The 23,629-nt window shown below is 39.9% G+C and overlaps 1 protein-coding gene across 1 annotated transcript; it reads right to left on the bottom strand.

The window, feature by feature from the left end:
- Positions 1–17,779: 17,779 nt before the first annotated feature.
- LOC113506868 lies at positions 17,780–18,307 on the bottom strand. The gene has a single exon (XM_026889705.1). It carries the CDS (start codon positions 18,305–18,307, stop codon positions 17,858–17,860), a length of 450 nt encoding a protein of 149 aa, XP_026745506.1. The 3' UTR covers positions 17,780–17,857.
- Between the last annotated feature and the right edge of the window lie 5,322 nt (positions 18,308–23,629).

Below are 23,629 nucleotides of genomic sequence, written 5' to 3'. Positions count from 1 at the left end.
CACTTTTATATTTGTCGGACCACGCCACCGAAATTCTAGATTGATCATCTATGTGTAAATCTAAGTTATTAAGACTATGTCGAAATCTGTCTGAGGTAAGACGGGACTCTCGCTGTTCGTCCGTTTCAAGAGACCGAATATTTTCGATTCTTAATCTTTCATTAGATAAACTTATTAATCGATCTTGTTTCAAAGAATTGTAATGTTCACGTACCGACTCTATTCGTTGTACATGCTCATGTTCATCTTCAAGAGATCGAATAATATTATGGTGCACCCTATCATTTGTCAATTCTCGAGATAAAATATGATGTTCGCGATCAGCTGTAAGCCGTAGTTCCCTTTCAGTGAAGGTTTCTGACTCACGAAACAATGTATGACGTTCTCGGTCAGCTGAGAGCCGTAGTTCTCGTTGTGAAGCAGTTTCAGCTTCTCGGGATAACACATGTTGTTCTCGGTCAATAGTAAGCCTAAGTTCTCGTTGAGAAAAGCTTTGAGACGCACGTGATGTAGCTCGTCTCGCTCTGTCAGCTGCTAATCGCATCTCTCTCTCTGGAGAGCTTGCATTGGCTCGAGAAGTTGAGGCACTAACTCTCATAGAGTTTAACCGATGTGCTTTTTCCTCTGCTGATTCTTGAGAACGCGCATTTCTCATCCTCTTAGCATCTCTCGAATTTCGAGATAAAGATGGTCGTTTTTTAGGTGGCATTTTGTATTTTTAATTAACGGTATATTAAATATAGCTGTTGCCCGCGACTTCGTCCCCGTGGGTAGAAGATATAAGTTATGATTCATACCTGCCCTGTTTTTTTTACATTTTCCATTGTATTTTCGCTCCTATTAGTCGCAGCGTGATGGTTTATAGCCTAAAGCCTTCCTTGATGAATGGTCTATTCAACACAAAAATAATTTTTCAATTTGGACCAGTAGTTCCTGAGATTAGCGCGTTCAAACAAACAAACAAACAAACAAACTCTTCAGCTTTATATATTAGTATAGAAGTATAGATGTAGGCGTATTTAAAAAGTGGAATCAGCATATTTACAGTAATTGATTTAATGATAATTAGATATTTCAAATCAATATTTACAAATTATTATTACCTCTCAAGTTCAAGTCTCGCGGGTGTCGGTGAGTATCGCGCACATAACGTTCAAAATAGTCACCTTCACAACCAACACATAGTCCACACCTAAAAATAACCTGTTCATTTACTCGCGATAACACTTCAGGGTTCATTTTAATTTGATTAAACGCCCAAATATTTTTTTCTATTAACATATCACGGCTTGTGATTGCACGACCTGTGTACACTAGCGTCTTAACATGTTCCCACAAATAAAAGTCTAAAGGAGTAATATCTGGTGACCTCGGAGGCCAAGCGCGGGGCCCGCCACGTCCTATCCATCGACCAGGATACATCCTGTTTAATAGGTCTCTGACTCGGTGAGCATAGTGCGCAGGTGCCCCGTCTTGTTGAAAGTACATACCACGTAAATCGGCGAGTGGTATGTCTTCTTCTAATACCGGTAGTGTTTCAGTAAGAAATTGTTCGTAAGTTTCACTGTTAAGTCTATCCCAAGAGATAGGGCCCAGTAATGTGGAATTCACGATTCCCGTCCATACATTCACACTAAACCGGTGTTGATAATTATGAGGTCTCGGTTCGTGCGGGTTTTCGTAACACCATAAATGTTCATTTCTGGTATTAAATAACCCCACTCTGCCAAATGTAGCCTCGTCAGTCCATAATATTGTAGGCCGTTCATTTAAATACCAATTGCAAAAAGCAACTCGTGCGGGTTTGTCCGCTTCAGTGAGCTCCTGCGCACGATGAGGGTGGAAAGGATATTTTCCTTCACCGTGAATGACACTCCACGCGAAGTATTGTGTGACATTAAACCGCCGAGCTGCGTCATTGGTACTTGCTGCTGGATTTAATTCGAAGAATTCCAATATGTCTTCTTCTTCACGCACTGTGTGCCTCGGTGGACGACCACTATCCCTCAAGGCACTCCGGAATTGCCCGTAATCACGTAACCGCTGTGTGGCAGCTAACATTGTTACTCGGCTAGGTTTAGGCACGTTCGGGAATTGTATCGCATATTGGCGACAGGCTTCCGAAACATTGTCGTTACACCTAGCGAGTATTCGGACCATTTCAGTGTACTCGACATTAGAATATTGATATTGTGACATCGCGCACTGATAATTACGTCTCACTTTGCACGTAAGAATTTCGCACGAAGGACACTTATGACGCGACGCCGGCGCATCAAAGCGAACACTGACGGCCGCCCGGGCGCATAGAAATGGGTCAAGGTCTAGCATCCCCGCCCCCGACCCCCGCTCCCTGCCCCTGTCAATTGCACTAGACGCACAGTTTATTTACCTATAACTAGCAATTTTTTGGTGCGTGTAGATTTCGAAACATTTAGAGCGTTCAATTTATAATATTACTATTTTTGTAAGAAAGTCTGGTGAACTAAAATCTGATGAATTATTAAAAGTCATAGAACAAAAGTTGTTGCTTATGATGTTAGAAATATAGTCCTGAGAGGTTGTTAATGTTTTACCAATAACCCTGTATATATATATATATATACACACATATATATCTCATTCAAATAACTAAGCACATGCACTTTTCTATTATACACTGAACTTCTTCTTTAACTTCCAGTTACAATTAATTAGGAGAACTCTGGTACCCATACCACAAGTTAAATCTTATTTTAGGTACCAGTGGTCAACATAAATTAATATTGTACAATATGTTTAAGATTGTTAAAACCCTTTTGTAACACTTTGCATGTATTTTTTTGTGGCAATAAATAAATTATTATTATTATACCCAAATGCTCATGTAGGATTCTGAGCACAGTTGTTTTCGAAAGTCCCGTCATAGCTGCTAATTCTTTCAGTACTGTCTCTTCGACAAATTGAATGTTTTCATCAGTAATCGCCTCGGACGGATGTCCTGGGCGGGCTTCATCTTCAATTGATTGTCTTCCTAAACGCAACTGTTTCGCCCATTATTTTATGGTGGAATATGACGGGGAGGATTGTCCGTATACAGCATTATTAATATAGATAATAATCTACTACACAAATTATTTAAGTTGTAATTTCGAAATGTAATGACACTAACAACGACATAACCTTCCCTCCGCGCGTTGGTACGGTGCAGTGGGGGTCTAATGCGCTGCTCGGTTAAATTACGTTTACGGTGTTCGAATCCCGGCTCGTGAATTGTTCCCAGTTGTGTGGTATAGTGTTCCTCGTGTACGGTTTGTAATACATTGTGATTTAAATTTAAATTTGTGCTTAATTATTCGACATAATCATCCGGTAAGTCATTTCATTTTATTTCTTTAGTTGAGGGTAGCGTAATATATTTCTACGACCGGTGTTAATACTCGTTAACGATCTTATTAATAATTTATTTTTGTACTATCATCTGTAATTAACTCGCTTTCTTTATCAAGTGTAAGTAATGTCGGTATATTTAAACGATGACCCGCCGGATCGCGGCGGGAATGCTTTTGGTAGAAGCCATATGACGTCAAGGTCACCGCCTTCCGTGACGTCTAAAAGACTATTCTGTGAAATATCACCATCGAGCGTTCCACCCGCTATGTCCAAACGTGTACAACGGTCGGAATCTCATGAGGACCATGAGTCGAGTTTAAACACCTCCAACGCCAACTACTGCGATCTCGTATCTGAAGCGTCAACTTATCTGTCCAAAATCAATGACCTCGTAAACGACCAGGGCTCGCGCATAAATATCGCGAATAAGTCGGCCATTATGGACATGACTCAGAGCATAACGGCTATAGTTTCCTTGTTAGCCATTAAATCGTCCTGCAATGAGACAAAATTAGTTAATACGCAACGCGAATTAGATCTTCTTAAAACCAATCCGGCTTCTGAGGCCCGCGTTAAACAAACGGAGTCATACGCCGACAAACTTAAACTTCGCTTGCCGCAAGCCGTCCCACCGGTGCAGTCGCGCGCTCCGCTGCCTTGTGTAGTTGCGTACCCGACGGAGGAGCGTAGTGCAGATTACGTGACGTCATCAGCTACAAAGCAGGCGCTTATGACCGCGATCAAACCGAGTGACGACGGTTTCCAAATAGTCGGTGTTAAGAAAGTTAAAAAATCGGGCGTTATACTGCGCGTCGCAAATGAAAGTCAAATTAAAAAACATAAATCAGTCGAGGCGATTAAGTCCGCTGGCTTACGGTTGGAAAAGCCAAAGGGCCGTCAACCGCGTATATTAGTCAAGGATGTCCCCGCCTCTATGGAGGACAAAACTTTTTTGACAGCTTTGTACCGTCAAAACATTAAGGACGAACTAAAGGTAACCGAAGACGATTTTATTAAAAATACTCGCGTAATTCGTCGGCGTATGGTTAATCACGGCCGTAAATGGATAGGCATAGAAATTGATTCCGCGATACGTCAACATCTCGTAGCCACCAAGGAGAATTTTTTTTTTTTAGATTTTTTTTATAGACTGGGCTTCTTGTCGTTTTGTAGACGATATAGAATTGGTGCGTTGCAATCACTGTCAAGAATACGGGCACGTCAGGAAGTATTGCACACATAAAACTCCCACCTGCGCCAACTGTGCTGGAGTGCATGAGACGACGGACTGCCTTGAGAAGGATAAGCCTGAGTTTAAACCTGTTTGTGTAGCGTGCAAACGTTACAAGAAACCGTGTGACCATCGTACCGGGTCTCAGGATTGTCCGACTTATAAGATCAAACTTGAACAGCTGGTTCTAAGCACCAATTATTAATAAAGAAATGGATAGTCTTATAATAGGGCAGTTGAATCTCCATAACGATAGGGTTGCGACGTCGGAACTAGAACAACTTATACTAGACCATAAACTAAATGTTGTCTTAATACAAGAACAATACCAAAATGCTAGTTTGCGTAATAAAGTCGTGCAACTGGATAGCAAGGCACGAGCCGGAATCTACGTTTCGCGTACAAGTAACCCCACGGTGACTTCGATGCAAAATCTAATGACGTCACACTGTGCCGTAGCGGAGGTCTCAACTGCGTCTTTTAAAATCTACGTTGTGAGCTGTTATTTTCAATACTCTGACCCTGTTGCTCCTCACATACACCATCTTCGCCATGTCTTGCGGTCGCTTGCCGGCTATAAGATTATTATAGGCGCAGACGTTAATGCGTCATCATCGTTATGGTATGGCAAAGTTAGGGCTACCGATACTGATCGACGATGTGCCGTCGAGGATTTCATCGCTGAAATAAATTTATCAATTCACAACACCCCTGATGCGCCACCTACTTTTTGCAGCCAAATGGGCGAATCTTCTATTGACGTCACACTTTCAAGTGCAGACGTCCGCTTAGACAAATGGCGTGTCCTTCCAGATGCGTCCTGTAGTGGCGCGAGGTTCTCATTGTAATTACGTCAAGGGTGACTATAGGTACAAAACAAGTAATGCTGATTGGGACTTCTTTCGAACATGTTTTGAATGTCATGCCAGAGACTTCACCCATGACGGCCTGTCAGCTGAAGAGAGTGCTGAAATTTTATCAGCAACTTTCACTTACTGTGCTGATGTAGCCATTGGTCGCGGATCTATGACCAATATACACAGATGTGACTGGTGGAGCGGCTACCTCACTGAACAACGTAAACTATACCGTAGGTCGCGTAAAAAACTTAATGTTCTTAAGAAACGTCAAATAACGGGAGATGTGTTTATTGCTGCTTTGAGTTCCTTTCGAATCGCGCGGTCGCGTTATAGAGCTGCCATTGAAAAATCAAAGGGACATTTATTACGTAAAGTAGTCGAGAAACTGGACAAGGAGGGCCCGTGGTCTCCTTTATACTACGAGTTCAAGGCCAACAGACCATTCAATCTGGCATTTATACATAACATCAAAATTAATAATATGCACACCGCTGGGATCGAGGAGACCACAGAGGCACTTCTAAACGCACTTATACCGGATGACCACCAAAACACCGACGATGACTATCACCAGCAAATAAGAGCATTCGCTGCCGATGTTCCTGCGACTCCAATGTCAAACCTTCCATCTGCTGCCGAGTTTGTCGCTGTTGTTAGATCACTGTCTCTTAATAAAGCCTCTGGGGAAGACAAAATCTCTAACAGGATGATAAAGGAGGCATGCAAGGTGTCAGGCGATTGTATCTTAACGGTATTCAACAAATGTATTGCTGAAGGCATTTTTCCTTGTATATGGCGTCAGGGCTTTATTAGAATTATTCCAAAAAGTGGCGATAAGGCGCCAGACGACCCCAAATCTTATCGACCCATTACCCTGCTACCATCATTGGGTAAATTGCTGGAGCGCCTTATTGTCCCACGATTACTGCCGGACGGACCAAAATTCCACAAATATCAATTCGGATTTACAATAGGGAAATCAACTGTAGATGCGGCAATCTCGGTTAGGTTAGAGTTAGAGTTAGATGGGAAACATCTATTAAGGGCCGTCACCTCTACCAATTTTTTCCGTCCGTTCATGAGCGGCTGGAGAGGACTTGGATAGAGATTGATCATTGTGTTCCTTACAGGTCATGGTAACTTTAAAAGCAAATTATTTTCATTTAAACTTGTCGTTTCACCATTATGTCAGTGTTCAACAGCAAACAGTGAATATGAGCAAACTGCACATCATATTCTGTGGGAGTGTGGTCTATGGCGAGACGAACGTAACATCTTATTAGATAGTTTGCAGCCGACATCCGGTGTTGTCTACTATGAGGACCTTGTTGCAACCAAAGCAAATTTCCGTGCTTTCAGACGTTTCTGCTATACCTATTATTGGAATCAAAATAACAGCTCCTAAATTATAGGACCCATTAAACTGTAAATTTATATCCGTGGTGCCTGATAACTGAGCCTAACTCAGTTGTCAATCTCTTTTCTTTGCTAAAACTAGCTATTTCTTCTTTTGTCTCCCGCTTGCTATGGAGGGAAGTGGAACATTTTTTCTTACTCCTCCTCTTTACTATTTCTGATTAATTTCGTTGCGGGTTCCAAGGCAGTTAATTGTTCCCCCTGGGACACACCGAACTTAAATGTTTCGGTGGTTTTCGTTGGTTTCATTGTAGATCCTGGCTTAGAGGAGTTGCAATGACGGGCATGTGTGGCGGGCTAGTCCCATAAAAAAAAACTAACAACGGCATTCTGACAGTTGCTATGGTTACAATTTTTGTTTATTACTCGCTAAAACCGCCCGCCCGCTACATATCGAACCATTACGCTCTTTTACGTAATCAGGTCCAAAAGTTTCCGGCCTGAACTATAAAATGAAGGATAAATCTCAAACAATTTTTATTATTTTTCAATATGTCCCCCTTAATTTCAATACACTTTTCGAATCGCTTTATTAACATTTCAATTCCTTTAAAAAAATAGTCTGTGTTGACGCGCACACCGTTTGTGCGCGTTTCCGAATGCAGCAATTTGGAGGGGCGCGTGAAAGACGACATCGCCGCGCGCGCCATGGCCTTTTCGCCACGACACCGACGCGACCACACGTCTTACTATTAAGCATTTTTGTATAATTGTGTTAAAGAATACACGCCTAATTTTGTACTACAGTCTCGTTTTATTCATTTGGCGACCGTCTAAGGCAATTATAATAATACGAATCTACAATCTACTACGCAACTACGGTTTACGAGAACTTTCCATCGGACAAAGGAGACTACGGCAGCTGGCAGCAAGGTTCAACCGAAGTGTCTCTAAGCCCACGCCACGAGGTCCAAAACCAAAAAGAAGACAGCGGCACTACCAGGCGCAGGTCTATACATCTAACCCGAGGGGTGTTTGCTCGTTTTTCCTTTTCAATTCCAAAAACTAATTCCTTGTACCTACCTAACCGCTTACCTACCATTTCTGCTATTTCTAGTCCCGACTATCCGCATTTCTAAGTGTTTCTTTCTGTTTGTGTGGATGGCCTAGCGGGTTTTGCTCGAATTGGTTGGGTTGCCTGATATTTAAAATATATTATACTTAACCTAAAACTTCTAAAAGACGCTATAGTGGGCGAGTCCATTCTTAACGTGCAGCGGGGGCATTTGTGTGTGACAGCTAATATACCAAAGCTTGCCGAACAATTCAGATGCGGTGAATGTGCATGTGCTTCGCTTAACATCTATCTCCTAGTTACCTGGCTGTCTACAGTCGCAGCGCAGGCGCCTGGTGAGCATACTTCGTGCTGTCACAGCTTCAAGTGAGTTAGCGGCTATTCCCTAATTTAACAGTAAAAGTGCCTATTCGATTCATTGTTTGCCCGCTCTATTGTTTCAACTAAATTCATTACTAAGTGCCTAAATGACTAGTGAATTAACCCAAAAAGATATCAGTATGAGTGAGATTGAGAATTTTCAAAGTGCTGTGAGAAAGCGCAGTGCCATAAAAGGCCAATTAACCAAATTCAAACAATATTTACAAGATGTTTTGTAACCTCCACCCGTTTATTCCCACCTAGGTAGGTGATTAATTATAAATCTATACTAATATATAAAGCTGAAGAGTTTGTTTGTATGTTTGTTTGTTTGTTTGAACGCGCTAATCTCAGGAACTACTGATCCAAATTGAAAAAATATTTTTGTGTTGAATAGACCATTCATCAAGGAAGGCTTTAGGCTATAAACCATCACGCTGCGACTAATAGGAGCGAAGATACAATGGAAAATGTAAAAAAAACAGGGCAGGTATGAATCATAACTTATATCTTCTACCCACGGGGACGAAGTCGCGGGCAACAGCTATATTTAATTTACCGTTAATTAAAAATACAAATCTATACTAATATATAAAGCTGGAGAGTTTGTTTGTTTGTTTGAACGCGCTAATCTCAGGAACCACTGGTCCAAATTGAAAAATTATTTTTGTGTTGAATAGACCATTCATCAAGGAAGGCTTTAGGCTATAAACCATCACGCTGCGACTAATAGGAGCGAAAATACAATGGAAAATGTAAAAAAAACAGGGCAGGTATGAATCATAACTTATATCTTCTACCCACGGGGACGAAGTCGCGGGCAACAGCTATATTTAATATACCGTTAATTAAAAATACAAAATGCCACCTAAAAAACGACCATCTTTATCTCGAAATTCGAGAGATGCTAAGAGGATGAGAAATGCGCGTTCTCAAGAATCAGCAGAGGAAAAAGCACATCGGTTAAACTCTATGAGAGTTAGTGCCTCAACTTCTCGAGCCAATGCAAGCTCTCCAGAGAGAGAGATGCGATTAGCAGCTGACAGAGCGAGACGAGCTACATCACGTGCGTCTCAAAGCTCTTTAGCGAGGCATATAGCGCTGCCCTCATCAGAAACAGAGGTCACTAGATCATCCATATATAAATTGGATTGAGCAATAGAAGCTGCATCAGGGAAGCGGTTTCCTTCATCTGTCGCCAGTTGTCGAACCGTGCGCATGGCAAGAAAAGGACTAGACTTAAGACCGAACGGCACCCGGTTAAAATGAAAAGTGCGTAACTTCTCATTTTCATTAAAACGAAATAATATTTTTACATATTTCCGTTGCGATTCTAGTAAGTTAATTTGTAAATACATTTGTTTAATGTCTGCAGTTAATGCTATAGGATATAATCCGAAATCAAGTAAAAGAAGAAAAAGATCTGCCTGTAGGTTAGGCCCTGAATGCAAAACATCATTGAGTGACAGCCCTGTGTGAGTTTTGGCACTAGCGTCAAGAACAATTCTTAATTTAGTTGTGACTTTATCTTGCCTAATAACAGCGTGATGAGGTATGTAATAACCATCACTTTCGTTATCCGTAGAAGATACCTCCGACAAATAACCATTTTGTAAGTAATCAGCAATGACTTTATTATAATCTTCACGAATTGCGGGCGTATGTTTTAATTTGCGTTCTAAAGCTAGAAAACGTCGGTGTGCAACTGAACGAGAATTACCTAAATCAGCGGGATTCCTACTGAACGGAAAGGATACGGTATATCGACCATCTATATCGCGAGTCACGGAACCTGTGAATAAATTTTCACATTCCGTTTCATCGGCCGACATAAAACGTTTATTCGGAATCTCTTCTAATTCCCAAAATTTATGAAGACAGGACTCCATATTGCTTAATGTGATGGCAGCAAAAGAAGCAGGACAATTATTTTCCATAAAGGACGACGGAAAGTCTCCCATTAGAATATAACCGAAAGTGGTCAAAAAAGCGGGCGGAGCGGAAGCGTTCGAGTTTAACCTATCACCTAAGTAAATATAAGGGAACAATTGGGCACCAATCACCATATCAATATTTCCCGGAATATTCCAAGTAAGGTCAGCTAGAGGTACTTTTTTGAGACAATCAAATTCGCGAGAGTTAATCTGGAAAGCGGGCAGTTTTTCAGTTATGCAATCAACAACTAAAGCGTGGATATAATATTTGTGCGATGAGACTCGAGACTCAATCTATACTAATATATAAAGCTGAAGAGTTTGTTTGTTTGTTTGAACGCGCTAATCTCAGGAACTACTGATCTATACTTCTATACTAATATATAAAGCTGAAGAGTTTGTTTGTATGTTTGTTTGTTTGTTTGAACGCGCTAATCTCAGGAACTACTGATCCAAATTGAAAAAATATTTTTGTGTTGAATAGAACATTCATCAAGGAAGGCTTTAGGCTATAAACCATCACGCTGCGACTAATAGGAGCGAAGATACAATGGAAAATGTAAAAAAAACAGGGCAGGTATGAATCATAACTTATATCTTCTACCCACGGGGACGAAGTCGCGGGCAACAGCTATATTTAATATACCGTTAATTAAAAATACAAATCTATACTAATATATAAAGCTGAAGAGTTTGTTTGTTTGTTTGAACGCGCTAATCTCAGGAACCACTGGTCCAAATTGAAAAATTATTTTGTGTTGAATAGACCATTCATCAAGGAAGGCTTTAGGCTATAAACCATCACGCTGCGACTAATAGGAGCGAAAATACAATGGAAAATGTAAAAAAAACAGGGCAGGTATGAATCATAACTTATATCTTGTACCCACGGGGACGAAGTCGCGGGCAACAGCTATATTTAATATACCGTTAATTAAAAATACAAAATGCCACCTAAAAAACGACCATCTTTATCTCGAAATTCGAGAGATGCTAAGAGGATGAGAAATGCGCGTTCTCAAGAATCAGCAGAGGAAAAAGCACATCGGTTAAACTCTATGAGTGTTAGTGCCTCAACTTCTCGAGCCAATGCAAGCTCTCCAGAGAGAGAGATGCGATTAGCAGCTGACAGAGCGAGACGAGCTACATCACGTGCGTCTCAAAGCTTTTCTCAACGAGAACTTAGGCTTACTATTGACCGAGAACAACATGTGTTATCCCGAGAAGCTGAAACTGCTTCACAATGAGAACTACGGCTCTCAGCTGACCGAGAACGTCATACATTGTCTCGTGAGTCAGAAACCTTCACTGAAAGGGAACTACGGCTTACAGCTGATCGCGATCATCATATTTTATCTCGAGAATTGACAAATGATAGGGTGCACCATAATATTATTCGATCTCTTGAAGATGAACATGAGCATGTACAACGAATAGAGTCGGTACGTGAACATTACAATTCTTTGAGACAAGATCGATTAATAAGTTTGTCTAATGAAAGATTAAGAATCGAAAATATTCGGTCTCTTGAAACGGACGAACAGCGAGAGGCCCGTCTTACCTCAGACAGATTTCGACATAGTCTTAATAACTTAGATTTACACATAGATGATCAATCTAGAATTTCGGTGGCGTGGTCCGACAAATATAAAAGTGGGTTTGCTTATATCCTTGCAATTGATTACAGATCATCTTCTTTAATGGGCTATAGTATGTGTTCTTTGTAATGCTTCAAAGTGGAGTAAGGAGTCGGCTGGTTTCTGTTGTTCTGGAGGCAAAATAAATTTGCCTTCTTTCGCAGACCCGCCGGAACCATTGAAATCACTACTTTTAGGGGAACATGAGCAATCTAAACAGTTCTTAGACAATATTCGCACTTATAATAGTGCGTTTCAAATGACATCCTTTGGTGCTAAACAAATCTCAAAAGGTCCTTTCATGCCTACTTTTAAGGTACAAGGTCATGTTTACCATTTGATAGGATCCCTTTTGCCTGAAGACCAACCTAAGTTTCTTCGAATATATTTCGTATCCGACTACAACGAACAGTCGAATATAAGAAATCAATATTTCCCGAATTTAAATACTGAACTAATTTCACAACTTCAATTTAATTTATTTAATTTATTTTTAATTTATTTTAATCAATTACAACGGTGAAAAACCAATAACAGCAATTAAAAAATATACATTATACAAATTTAAACATTAAACAAATTAGAATATAAATAAAAAAAACATAAAAACAAAACACTTTCATAAATTTATCTCACAGTACTTCAGGCATACCGACAAAATCTTCGGCCATACATCCGCAAACAGATCAGCTGTTGGATTAAGATCCAAGAGATTATTAAGCACAGCTAGAGTGCGTGGGATTGGCGACTTAGCTGGCGGCTTACCTCACGCACATATCCTGCTATGGGTAAAAGATGAGGTTCGACCTAATGATGTAGACAGTTTAATCAGTGCTGAAATTCCAAGTCCGATTGCAGATCGCGTGCTATACGACATTGTTAAAACCCATATGATACATGGTCCATGTGGTGCATTTAACGGGAATCCTACTTGCATGCAAGACGGTCGTTGCACTAAAAGATATCCAAAATGCTTAGTGGATGAAACTGTAACGGGACATGATGGATACCCATTATATCGTCGTCGTTGAAGAGACAATGGTGGTTTTACTGTTGAAAAACGAGTGTCTAGACAACAGGTAACTTTAGATAATAGGTGGGTCGTTCCGTATTCGCCTGTGTTGTCTAGAACATTTCAAACTCACATAAATGTTGAAATGTGTAATAGTGTAGAGTCAATAAAATATATTTGTAAGTACATTAATAAGGGCAGTGACCACGCTACATTTGCGTTGAGAAATGAACATAATGAAATTACTAGATTTCAGTCAGGCAGATATATTAGTTCTTCAGAAGCTGTGCGGCGGATCTTAAGTTTCAACATTCACGAAAGATATCCACCTGTGACTCATCTAGATGTTCATCTTGAAGGCGGTCAACGTATATATTTCAACGCCGAAAATGTTACAGAACGATTAGAGAACCCTACACAAACAACTTTATTAGCATTCTTTCGACTTTGCCAAACTGATGATTTTGCAAAATCTCTTTTGTATGAGGAAGTTCCATCGTATTATACCTACAATAAGCAACGAGGTGTCTTTAATCAGAGACGCCGTGGCAGGCCTGTAGGTGGCGAGTCAGGTATTTTCACAGAACATGTTCTTGGTAGAGTGTATACCGTTCATCCTAACAACGCTGAGTGTTTCTATTTGCGATTATTGTTACACCAGTGCGAGGACCAACCTCATTTATAGATTTTAGAAAAGCTTGCCAAGCGCGTCATTTGCTTGAAAATGATCAGCATTGGGATGACGTTTTAGCAGAATCCTGTATTAGTGATAATCAACGATGGTTACGCCATTTATTTGTAACATTACTAACATTTTGTAATTTGTCAGATGCTATACAATTATGGGAAAAATATAAAGAAAAACTTGCAGAAGACTTTCTTAGGAATATATCTCACAATGATGAAGGCACAACTAATGATAACGTCCGTGATCTTGCTATAAATCAGTGTTTATTGGCTCTTCAGGATGACTTAACAGCAGTAGGCGGTAAATTACTATGTGAATATGGTTTGCCAAAATTGCCAACACCAACCTCAGTCGGAGACGTTACTAAAAGGGAATATTCCGCAGAGATTGGTTACAACCCAATGGAACTGCTGACGATATTAGAAAGCGGTGTCCCAATGATGACTGCAGAACAACGTTCAGTCTATGATCGCATTTGCGAGAGTGTTCAAAATAATTTGGGGACAATATGGTTACTAAATTAATATTAGCTTCCGTTCGAAACCAGGGTAAAATTGCTCTTGCCGTGGCTTCATTAGGGATAGCTGCAACATTGCTACCAAGAGGTAAAACTGCTCACACTATGTTTAAAATACCAATTGATTTAGATCGCACGGAAAGTCCAACCTGTAGTATTTCAAGCAATAGCGACAAAGCTAAGGTATTGCGCGAGTGTAATTTAATCATATGGGATGTGTGTACGATGGCCCATCGAAAAGGAGTAGAAGCGGTAGACAGAACTTTAAGGGATATAAAACAAAATGATCGACCAATGGGCGGTATCACGGTTTTATTTTGTGGTGATTTCCGACAAACCTTACCGGTAATACTACGGGGAACCCGAACTGATGAGGTTAGGGCTTGCCTGAAAAGCTCTTATTTGTGGCGTGATATACAATCGATGCATTTAACTATAAACATGCGAGTGAGAACTGGAGATAATCCAGATAATAGTCAATTTTCTAATACATTATTAAAGATTGGTGGAGGTACCTATCCACAACTACACCAAGGAAAACTTATTTTGACGCCTGAATTATGTTGTATAGTTCAATCTCAAACACATCTGATATCGTCGGTTTACGGTGACAAATATATTAAATAGGGACAATACTTGGCTCAGCGAAAGATCCATTTTAACTCCTCGCAATGATCAGGCATTTGAGATTAATAACAAAATACTGTCAAATATACAGGGGAAAGCAAAGTTTATAGATCAATAAATAGAATGGTCGATGAACAAGAAGCCACTAATTACCTACCCGATAGAATTCTTAAATTCTTTAATTATGCCCGGACTTCCTTCTCATGAAATTTGTTTAAAAATTGGCATTCCGATTATTCTACTCCGAAATTTAAGACCACCACAACTTTGCAATGGAACTCGACTGAAAGTAACCCAGTTGCAACAAAATATAATCGACGCTCAAATTGTAACAGGTTGCGGTGCAGGAGAAACCGTCTTTATCCCCAGAATACCCATTATACCAAATAATTTTCCGTTCCAATTTAAAAGAACGCAATTCCCGGTATCGGTGTGTTATGCAATGACAACTAATAAAGATCAAGGGCAGACTTTTCGTGTTGCCGGAGTAGATCTCGGTGTCAGTTGTTTCTCGCATGGTCAGTTATACGTTGCTCTTTCCCGGGTTAGCAGTTCTAGAAATCTTTATGTTCACGTGCCGGACGCAACAACTTCCAATATAGTTTAAGCCTCATGTAAATGTGATCTAAACAATATAACCAATACATTAACTTAATAACAGAAGGAGTCACACGCTAACAGATTCGCGGACACAGCTATCTTTTCTGCCGAAAGTCGCTATTACACGCGAACGAAGTCGCGGGCAAAAGCTAGTTTAAAATATGAGTCAAAACAGGAAGGACAGAGGAAAGAGTAAGGGATATCATTCTAGAGCATATATCGTCATTACCTACCGCATTAGATGAAATTGCCAGAATAGACTTCTTCACATCATCGGAGGTCACAGCACACCACTCGTATGGAGGACAATCAGGCAACGGCAGACTGGCCAGCTGACTCAATGTACTGGCTCTGACGTGTGCAGCCAAACGAACTGGAGGAGAGGAGAAGTAATTGTTAAGAGCACACACGTCAGTGTCACCACTATAAGTAGCCTCAGCCTTGCCGATACCAATCGATTTAAGGAATTTCCAAACCTCGGAGGAGCTGCGATTATCGAGAGAATTGTGGAAGTAGCGACTCTTAGCATCTCTACACATTCGACTGCAGCGGTTACGTAAAGTTTTGTAAGCAATAAGGGTGCGCTCAGACGGACTACGCTTCAGCCTCCTCTTCGCCCTATCCCGACTAGCCATCAATTCTTTAATGGCAGGAGTGAGCCAGGGAGCCGGAATATTCCTAACTTTAACACGACGAATGGGAGCATGGCTGTCAAACAAACGTAGTAATTTAAGGTTGAAGCAGTCTACCATTTCGTTGATGCAGGTGCTCTCCAAAACACAGGTCCAGTCAATGAGATCAGCATCACGCGTCAATGCCTCCAAGTCAATGCCCTTGTAATTCCGAAGGAAAAGGTACTGTGGCTTTCACTTAGGAGGACGAATCCTGTAAGAAGGAAAGATGAAATCGTGGTAGGAAAAACAAGCAGTTAGCTGTCCGTGACAAGAAACATTACTGATCTTTGACACAATCATAAGATCTAACAAGGAAGGAGTACAATTGGGAAAGTGGTGAGTAGCAGAGAGAGGTAAAATACTGAGATTGAAAGAAGAAAGAAGAGAATTAAGTTTAAGCGCTCGACTGTCATCCTTCAGTAGATAAGTGTTAAAATCACCCATCATGACTATATGCTCGTACAACGGGCAATAATCATTCAACAGCGAATCTAACATGTCGAAGTAATTAATATGGAGGTTTGGACTATAGACTACTCCAAGAAGTATCTTTGTGTGATTTAGGATAACTTCAAGAAATAGATGCTCTGCTGATTCCGAGTATAATGAAGGGGAAGCACTGATGATCTTATACGGGACATCAGCCCGCAAGTATATGGCAACACCCCCACCTCCCTTTCCCGTTCTGTCGTTCCGAACCAGAACAAAACCAGGGAGGGCATAGTGAGCAGACAGAAGCGAAGGTTTCAAAAAGGACTCGGAAATCAACAAAGCGTCAAGGTGCGCACTGTCAATAGATGCCAGAAGGTCGGAGTGATGACCAGGAACACTCTGAGCATTTATGTGGGCTATGTTGAAATTATTAGGATAAGGCGACAGAAGTGAGGAGATCTGATCACCCAACGTCAAGGGAGCAGAAGAGTCGCCATCAGCGCTGACAAAACTGTTGGAAGTTGAAGAGCAAGAGAAAAAACTATCGTCTAAGTTGAAATCACACATAGACATTCAAATAAAAATATACCAATAAAATATTAATATAAATAAATAAAAATACGCAACTTAAAAATATAAAATACAAGTACACTAACAAAACAAAAATAAATTACCAATAACTCTTGGCCATTTTAACTCACGCATTCGCTAGAGAGTAAAACAAACAGTAAGAAGAGAAGAGAATACACGCACACACAAAGAGTCAGTAAACACTAGAAATAATTAATAATATCAGTCAGAAAAAGAGAGTAACAGCATACAAAAATAAATAAATGAAGGTGGCAACACAAGTATAAGGACAAATATCAGTCAGCTATATGAGAATAACATACTACAAATTATATTTAAAAAAAAAAAAGAAAGAGGGTGACAACAAAACGTCAAATTGACCTGTCATTGTCAAACTAACCAAACATAAAACAATATGTGAAGTGAAATGTAAAAATAAAAACTAACTACCGGCTTAAAATAAAAACAAAACCGAACTAGGTCGGAAAGTACCGACTTAGCACTCACAAAAAGCGTAACACACGAAAAGGAACTATAAAATAAGAAGGTTAAAGCGGAAAGTAGTAAAGAAAAACAAGACAAAATATACATTTAGCGACGCGCCTTCCTCAGCGTCTTCGTCTTCTTGGCAGCATCTTGTGCAGAAATGCTAGGCATTGAAGGCAACGAACTTCCTCCAGCAGTCCCTGCATCAGCACTAGCGGGAAACAATGCTATGAGATCATCTAGCTCACCCATATTGGAGATCTTACGACGAGACTTATCTGCCGCTTGGACGATGATCTTCCCTTCCGCGGACCAACAGCTACTTATCCCAAAATGTTTCCGGGCAGCAACAAAAACTTGATGTCGCGTCTTAGTGAGAAACTCAGATATTGTGATACCTGAGCCTTTAAGTAAGGTTTTGTTGTCCTAGACAACACGACGGTGCTCCATATCCCTGAAGCGTACCAGCACAGGCCTGGTTTTACCCTGTGAGGCACCAAGTTTGTGGCAAACCTCAAAAATGTCCAAGCAGGCATCATCCACCTTCATGCGCTTGACAACGACGTCCAGGACAGTCTCGTTGAGCTTCTCGTTGGTCTTCTCTGGAACACCGTGGAACAGCAGGATCTTCCTACGCATAGTAGTTTCATGTTTGTCCAGGGCACGGGAAAGGAGCTCAGTCTGTGCTTTCAGAAGTTTCAGTGTCTGACAAACAAAACTTTTGAACTCCAGGAATTCCGTTGAGAGCGAAGCCAGGTCAGGATGTTTAGGAGCACTGCCAGCAGCAACCTTCAGAAGCTTATTTTCGTACTCCTGCATACGGGAACTGAAGAATTTCTCCAAATCAACCACGCTCTGTGCAAGTTTGTTGTCCATGCTTGTGATGTTTAGGAAATGTTGTGATTATTGCAGTAAAGTGAGCGAAGGTGAGTTAAAGAGCCAAATCAATACATGTATTTACGAAAATAGTAGAATTTCTAATTTTAAATAAATATTAAATTACGGAGCAATAAAAATACGTCTATCTGTCACAACTACCCACAAGGAAAAAAAGTAGTGGAGTAAATTCACTTTCGAAGTGCTTTTTAAACTCGATAGTCCCATTAGGATTATATTTCAAAACTCGCAAGTCCACAGCATTACGGAGGCACAAACAACGACCACACGCTCCAAGTAATGCCGTGTAGATACGCGGTATTGAGGATAAAATCGTCAGTCCACAACTCACGCGGTTTCGACAAGTGTAGTTTGAAGCGATTTGATTGGTTATAGCGCTCGCGTTGTTACACGGGACGATGCCAATCGCTGTCTAGAATTCATAGGCGCGAAATTTCAATTTTGATTTTTTCGTACTAACGCGGTATTTGCAATTGTTACTTACGCGGTATTGCAGTATCACCGACGATATGTCTATCAAATTACACAAATACACGTCAAACATTAATCCACACTAAACCGTCCAGTGCAAATCACGGCGACCAAATATTTTTATCATTTAAATAATCATTGATTGTATAATAAGCCTGCTTGCACAGCTTATCCTTAAACGTTGTTTTAAATGAGTTAAAAGGCAATTCCATTAAAATTATGAATATACCTAAGTTTCAAATTGCAATTATTGTTGTTTGCATTGTTTTACGTAGGGTTGTCGCACAAAGAATATAAATAATATTATAATTACAGAAATAACAAGATGTAGCTTGTTAAAAATAATGTAGAATGAATGACTAAAGTTGAGTACTTGTTCAAAACTTATTATTTTTAGCATATTAAAATCTGCGATCCGTTGAATCTGGTTGAATAGATATTAATAAAATTTTACTTTAGCAAAAAATCTCACAGTCGGTGCTATTTGCCTACTTAAGATTTTCATATTATCCTATCAGCCTAATAACTATAATCCATAAAATATAATCATAAAAATGATAATCCTTACGAATTGCTAAATTAGCAATAAGTAAAAAATCAAACGATGTAACGTGATCACATAAAGCGAAATATTGCATTACAATAAGAATCCCTTAGTCGATACTTTTTTGGATTTACATGAGTATAATACGTACATTATAAATTGTATTGTCGTTTATAATGTTTGCTTTGATTGCGAACGTTTTAAATTATTCAAGGTAACACTTCACATCTATCTATACTAATATATAAAGCTGAAGAGTTTGTTTGTTTGTTTGTTTGAACGCGCTAATCTCAGGAACTACTGGTCCAAATTGAAAAAATATTTTTGTGTTGAATAGACCATTCATCAAGGAAGGCTTTAGGCTATAAACCATCACGCTGCGACTAATAGGAGCGAAGATACAATGGAAATCTATACTTACTAATATATAAAGCTGAAGAGTTTGTTTGTTTGTTTGTTTGTTTGAACGCGCTAATCTCCGGAACTACTGGTCCAAATTGAAAAAATATTTTTGTGTTGAATAGACCATTCATCAAGGAAGGCTTTAGGCTATAAACCATCACGCTGCGACTAATAGGAGCGAAGATACAATGGAAAATGTAAAAAAAAACAGGGCAGGTATGAATCATAACTTATATCTTCTACCCACGGGGACGAAGTCGCGGGCAACAGCTATATTTAATATACCGTTAATTAAAAATACAAAATGCCACCTAAAAAACGATCACCTTTATCTCGAAATTCGAGAGATGCTAAGAGGATGAGAAATGCGCGTTCTCAAGAATCAGCAGAGGAAAGAGCACATCGATTAAACTCTATGAGAGTTAGTGCCTCAACTTCTCGAGCCAATGCAAGCTCTCCAGAGAGAGAGATGCGATTAGCAGCTGACAGAGCGAGACGAGCTACATCACGTGCGTCTCAAAGCTTTTCTCAACGAGAACTTAGGCTTACTATTGACCGAGAACAACATGTGTTATCCCGAGAAGCTGAAACTGCTTCACAATGAGAACTACGGCTCTCAGCTGACCGAGAACGTCATACATTGTCTCGTGAGTCAGAAACCTTCACTGAAAGGGAACTACGGCTTACAGCTGATCGCGAACATCATATTTTATCTCGAGAATTGACAAATGATAGGGTGCACCATAATGTTATTCGATCTCTTGAAGATGAACATGAGCATGTACAACGAATAGAGTCGGTACGTGAACATTACAATTCTTTGAGACAAGATCGATTAATAAGTTTGTCTAATGAAAATTAAGAATCGAAAATATTCGGTCTCTTGAAACGGACGAACAGCGAGAGGCCCGTCTTACCTCAGACAGATTTCGACATAGTCTTAATAACTTAGATTTACACATAGATGATCAATCTAGAATTTCGGTGGCGTGGTCCGACAAATATAAAAGTGGGTTTGCTTATATCCTTGCAATTGATTACAGATCATCTTCTTTAATGGGCAATAGTATGTGTTCTTTGTAATGCTTCAAAGTGGAGTAAGGAGTCGGCTGGTTTCTGTTGTTCTGGAGGCAAAATAAATTTGCCTTCTTTCGCAGACCCGCCGGAACCATTGAAATCACTACTTTTAGGGGAACATGAGCAATCTAAACAGTTCTTAGACAATATTCGCACTTATAATAGTGCGTTTCAAATGACATCCTTTGGTGCTCAACAAATCTCAAAAGGTCCTTTCATGCCTACTTTTAAGGTACAAGGTCAGGTTAACCATTTGATAGGATCCCTTTTGCCTGAAGACCAACCTAAGTTTCTTCGAATATATTTCGTATCCGACTACAACGAACAGTCGAATATAAGAAATCAATATTTCCCGAATTTAAATACTGAACTAATTCACAACTTCAAGACATGTTGCATCAGGTTAATTCATATGTATGCAGTTTCAAATCGGCACTAGAAGCTCTTCCTCGATATGATGATAGCAATTATAAAATTGTTATAAATACCGTAAGGCGTCCAACTCAGGAACATCCTAGGCGTTATAATGCTCCATCCACAAATGAAGTTGCTGTGGTATTGGTCGACCAAGAACGTGATAGGCGTGATATTGTTATCCGGTCCAGAGACAATCGTTTGCAACGTATATACGAAACCTACAGGGCTTATGACAGTTTGCAATATCGTCTGATATGTTGTCGAGGGGAAGATGGTTATTATACCAAACTGATCCGCATACAGGTGCACCTAATTATAATAAAAAGATTTCATGCCTTCAATTTTATTGTTACCACTTGCAAGTGAGACGGAATAGGTTTGTATACTTTCAACGTTTTCGTGGCTTCTTCAATCAGTTTATTGTTGACATGTACGCAAAAATTTAAACCGAAAGTTTAGTTTACTTACGATCTAATCAAAGGCAGCTACGCGCTGAAGAATACGTACACCTTCGCGACGCCATGCAGCAAGATAATGATACGGTGAATATGGGCCGTTTAGTTATTTTACCCTCTTTTTTTACTGATGGTCCACGGTACATGCACGAACGTACTCAAGATGCTTTTTGTTACGTAAGAAAATATGGACGTCCCGACTTATTTATTACAGTAACTACCAATCCTAAGTGGGATGAAATCACTCGGGAGCTTCTTGAGGGTCAAGCACCGCATGAAAGCCATGATATCATCGCAAGAGTTTTTCATTTAAAATTAAAATTAATGATAGATCTACTTACCAAAGATAACATTTTTGGAGAAGTATTGTGTTATATGTATAGTGTTGAATGGCAAAAACGCGGCTTACCTCACGCACATATCCTGCTATGGTTAAAAGATGAGGTTCGACCTAATGATGTAGACAGTTTAATCAGTGCTGAAATTCCAAGTCCGATTGCAGATCGCGTGCTATACGACAGTGTTAAAACCCATATGATACATGGTCCATGTGGTGCATTTAACGGGAATCCTACTTGCATGCAAGACGGTCGTTGCACTAAAAGATATCCAAAATGCTTAGTGGATGAAACTGTAACGGGACATGATGGATACCCATTATATCGTCGTCGTTGAAGAGACAATGGTGGTTTTACTGTTGAAAAACGAGTGTCTAGACAACAGGTAACTTTAGATAATAGGTGGGGCGTTCCGTATTCGCCTGTGTTGTCTAGAACATTTCAAACTCACATAAATGTTGAAATGTGTAATAGTGTAGAGTCAATAAAATATATTTGTAAGTACATTAATAAGGGCAGTGACCACGCTACATTTGCGTTGAGAAATGAACATAATGAAATTACTAGATTTCAGTCAGGCAGATATATTAGTTCTTCAGAAGCTGTGCGGCGGATCTTAAGTTTCAACATTCACGAAAGATATCCACCTGTGACTCATCTAGATGTTCATCTTGAAGGCGGTCAACGTATATATTTCAACGCCGAAAATGTTACAGAACGATTAGAGAACCCTACACAAACAACTTTATTAGCATTCTTTCGACTTTGCCAAACTGATGATTTTGCAAAATCTCTTTTGTATGAGGAAGTTCCATCGTATTATACCTACAATAAGCAACGAGGTGTCTTTAATCGGAGACGCCGTGGCAGGCCTGTAGGTGGCGAGTCAGGTATTTTCACAGAACATGTTCTTGGTAGAGTGTATACCGTTCATCCTAACAACGCTGAGTGTTTCTATTTGCGATTATTGTTACACACAGTGCGAGGACCAACCTCATTTATAGATTTTAGAAAAGCTTGCCAAGCGCGTCATTTGCTTGAAAATGATCAGCATTGGGATGACGCTTTAGCAGAATCCTGTATTAGTGATAATCAACGATGGTTACGCCATTTATTTGTAACATTACTAACATTTTGTAATTTGTCAGATGCTATACAATTATGGGAAAAATATAAAGAAAAACTTGCAGAAGACTTTCTTAGGAATATATCTCACAATGATGAAGGCACAACTAATGATAACGTCCGTGATCTTGCTATAAATCAGTGTTTATTGGCTCTTCAGGATGACTTAACAGCAGTAGGCGGTAAATTACTATGTGAATATGGTTTGCCAAAATTGCCAACACCAACCTCAGTCGGAGACGTTACTAAAAGGGAATATTCCGCAGAGATTGGTTACAACCCAATGGAACTGCTGACGATATTAGAAAGCGGTGTCCCAATGATGACTGCAGAACAACGTTCAGTCTATGATCGCATGTGCGAGAGTGTTCAAAATAATTTGGGGACAATATGGTTACTAAATTAATATTAGCTTCCGTTCGAAACCAGGGTAAAATTGCTCTTGCCGTGGCTTCATTAGGGATAGCTGCAA

Source organism: Trichoplusia ni, assembly GCF_003590095.1.
Source record: "Trichoplusia ni isolate ovarian cell line Hi5 chromosome 28 unlocalized genomic scaffold, tn1 tig00003721_group27, whole genome shotgun sequence".
Classification (NCBI taxonomy): domain Eukaryota; kingdom Metazoa; phylum Arthropoda; class Insecta; order Lepidoptera; family Noctuidae; genus Trichoplusia; species Trichoplusia ni.
This window is presented reverse-complemented; position numbering and strand designations above follow the sequence as displayed.

What these genes read in the sequence shown, in the direction of transcription:
- LOC113506868 (XM_026889705.1), bottom strand. Translation starts at nt 18,307, where the DNA reads ATGGACAACAAACTTGCACAGAGCGTGGTTGATTTGGAGAAATTCTTC.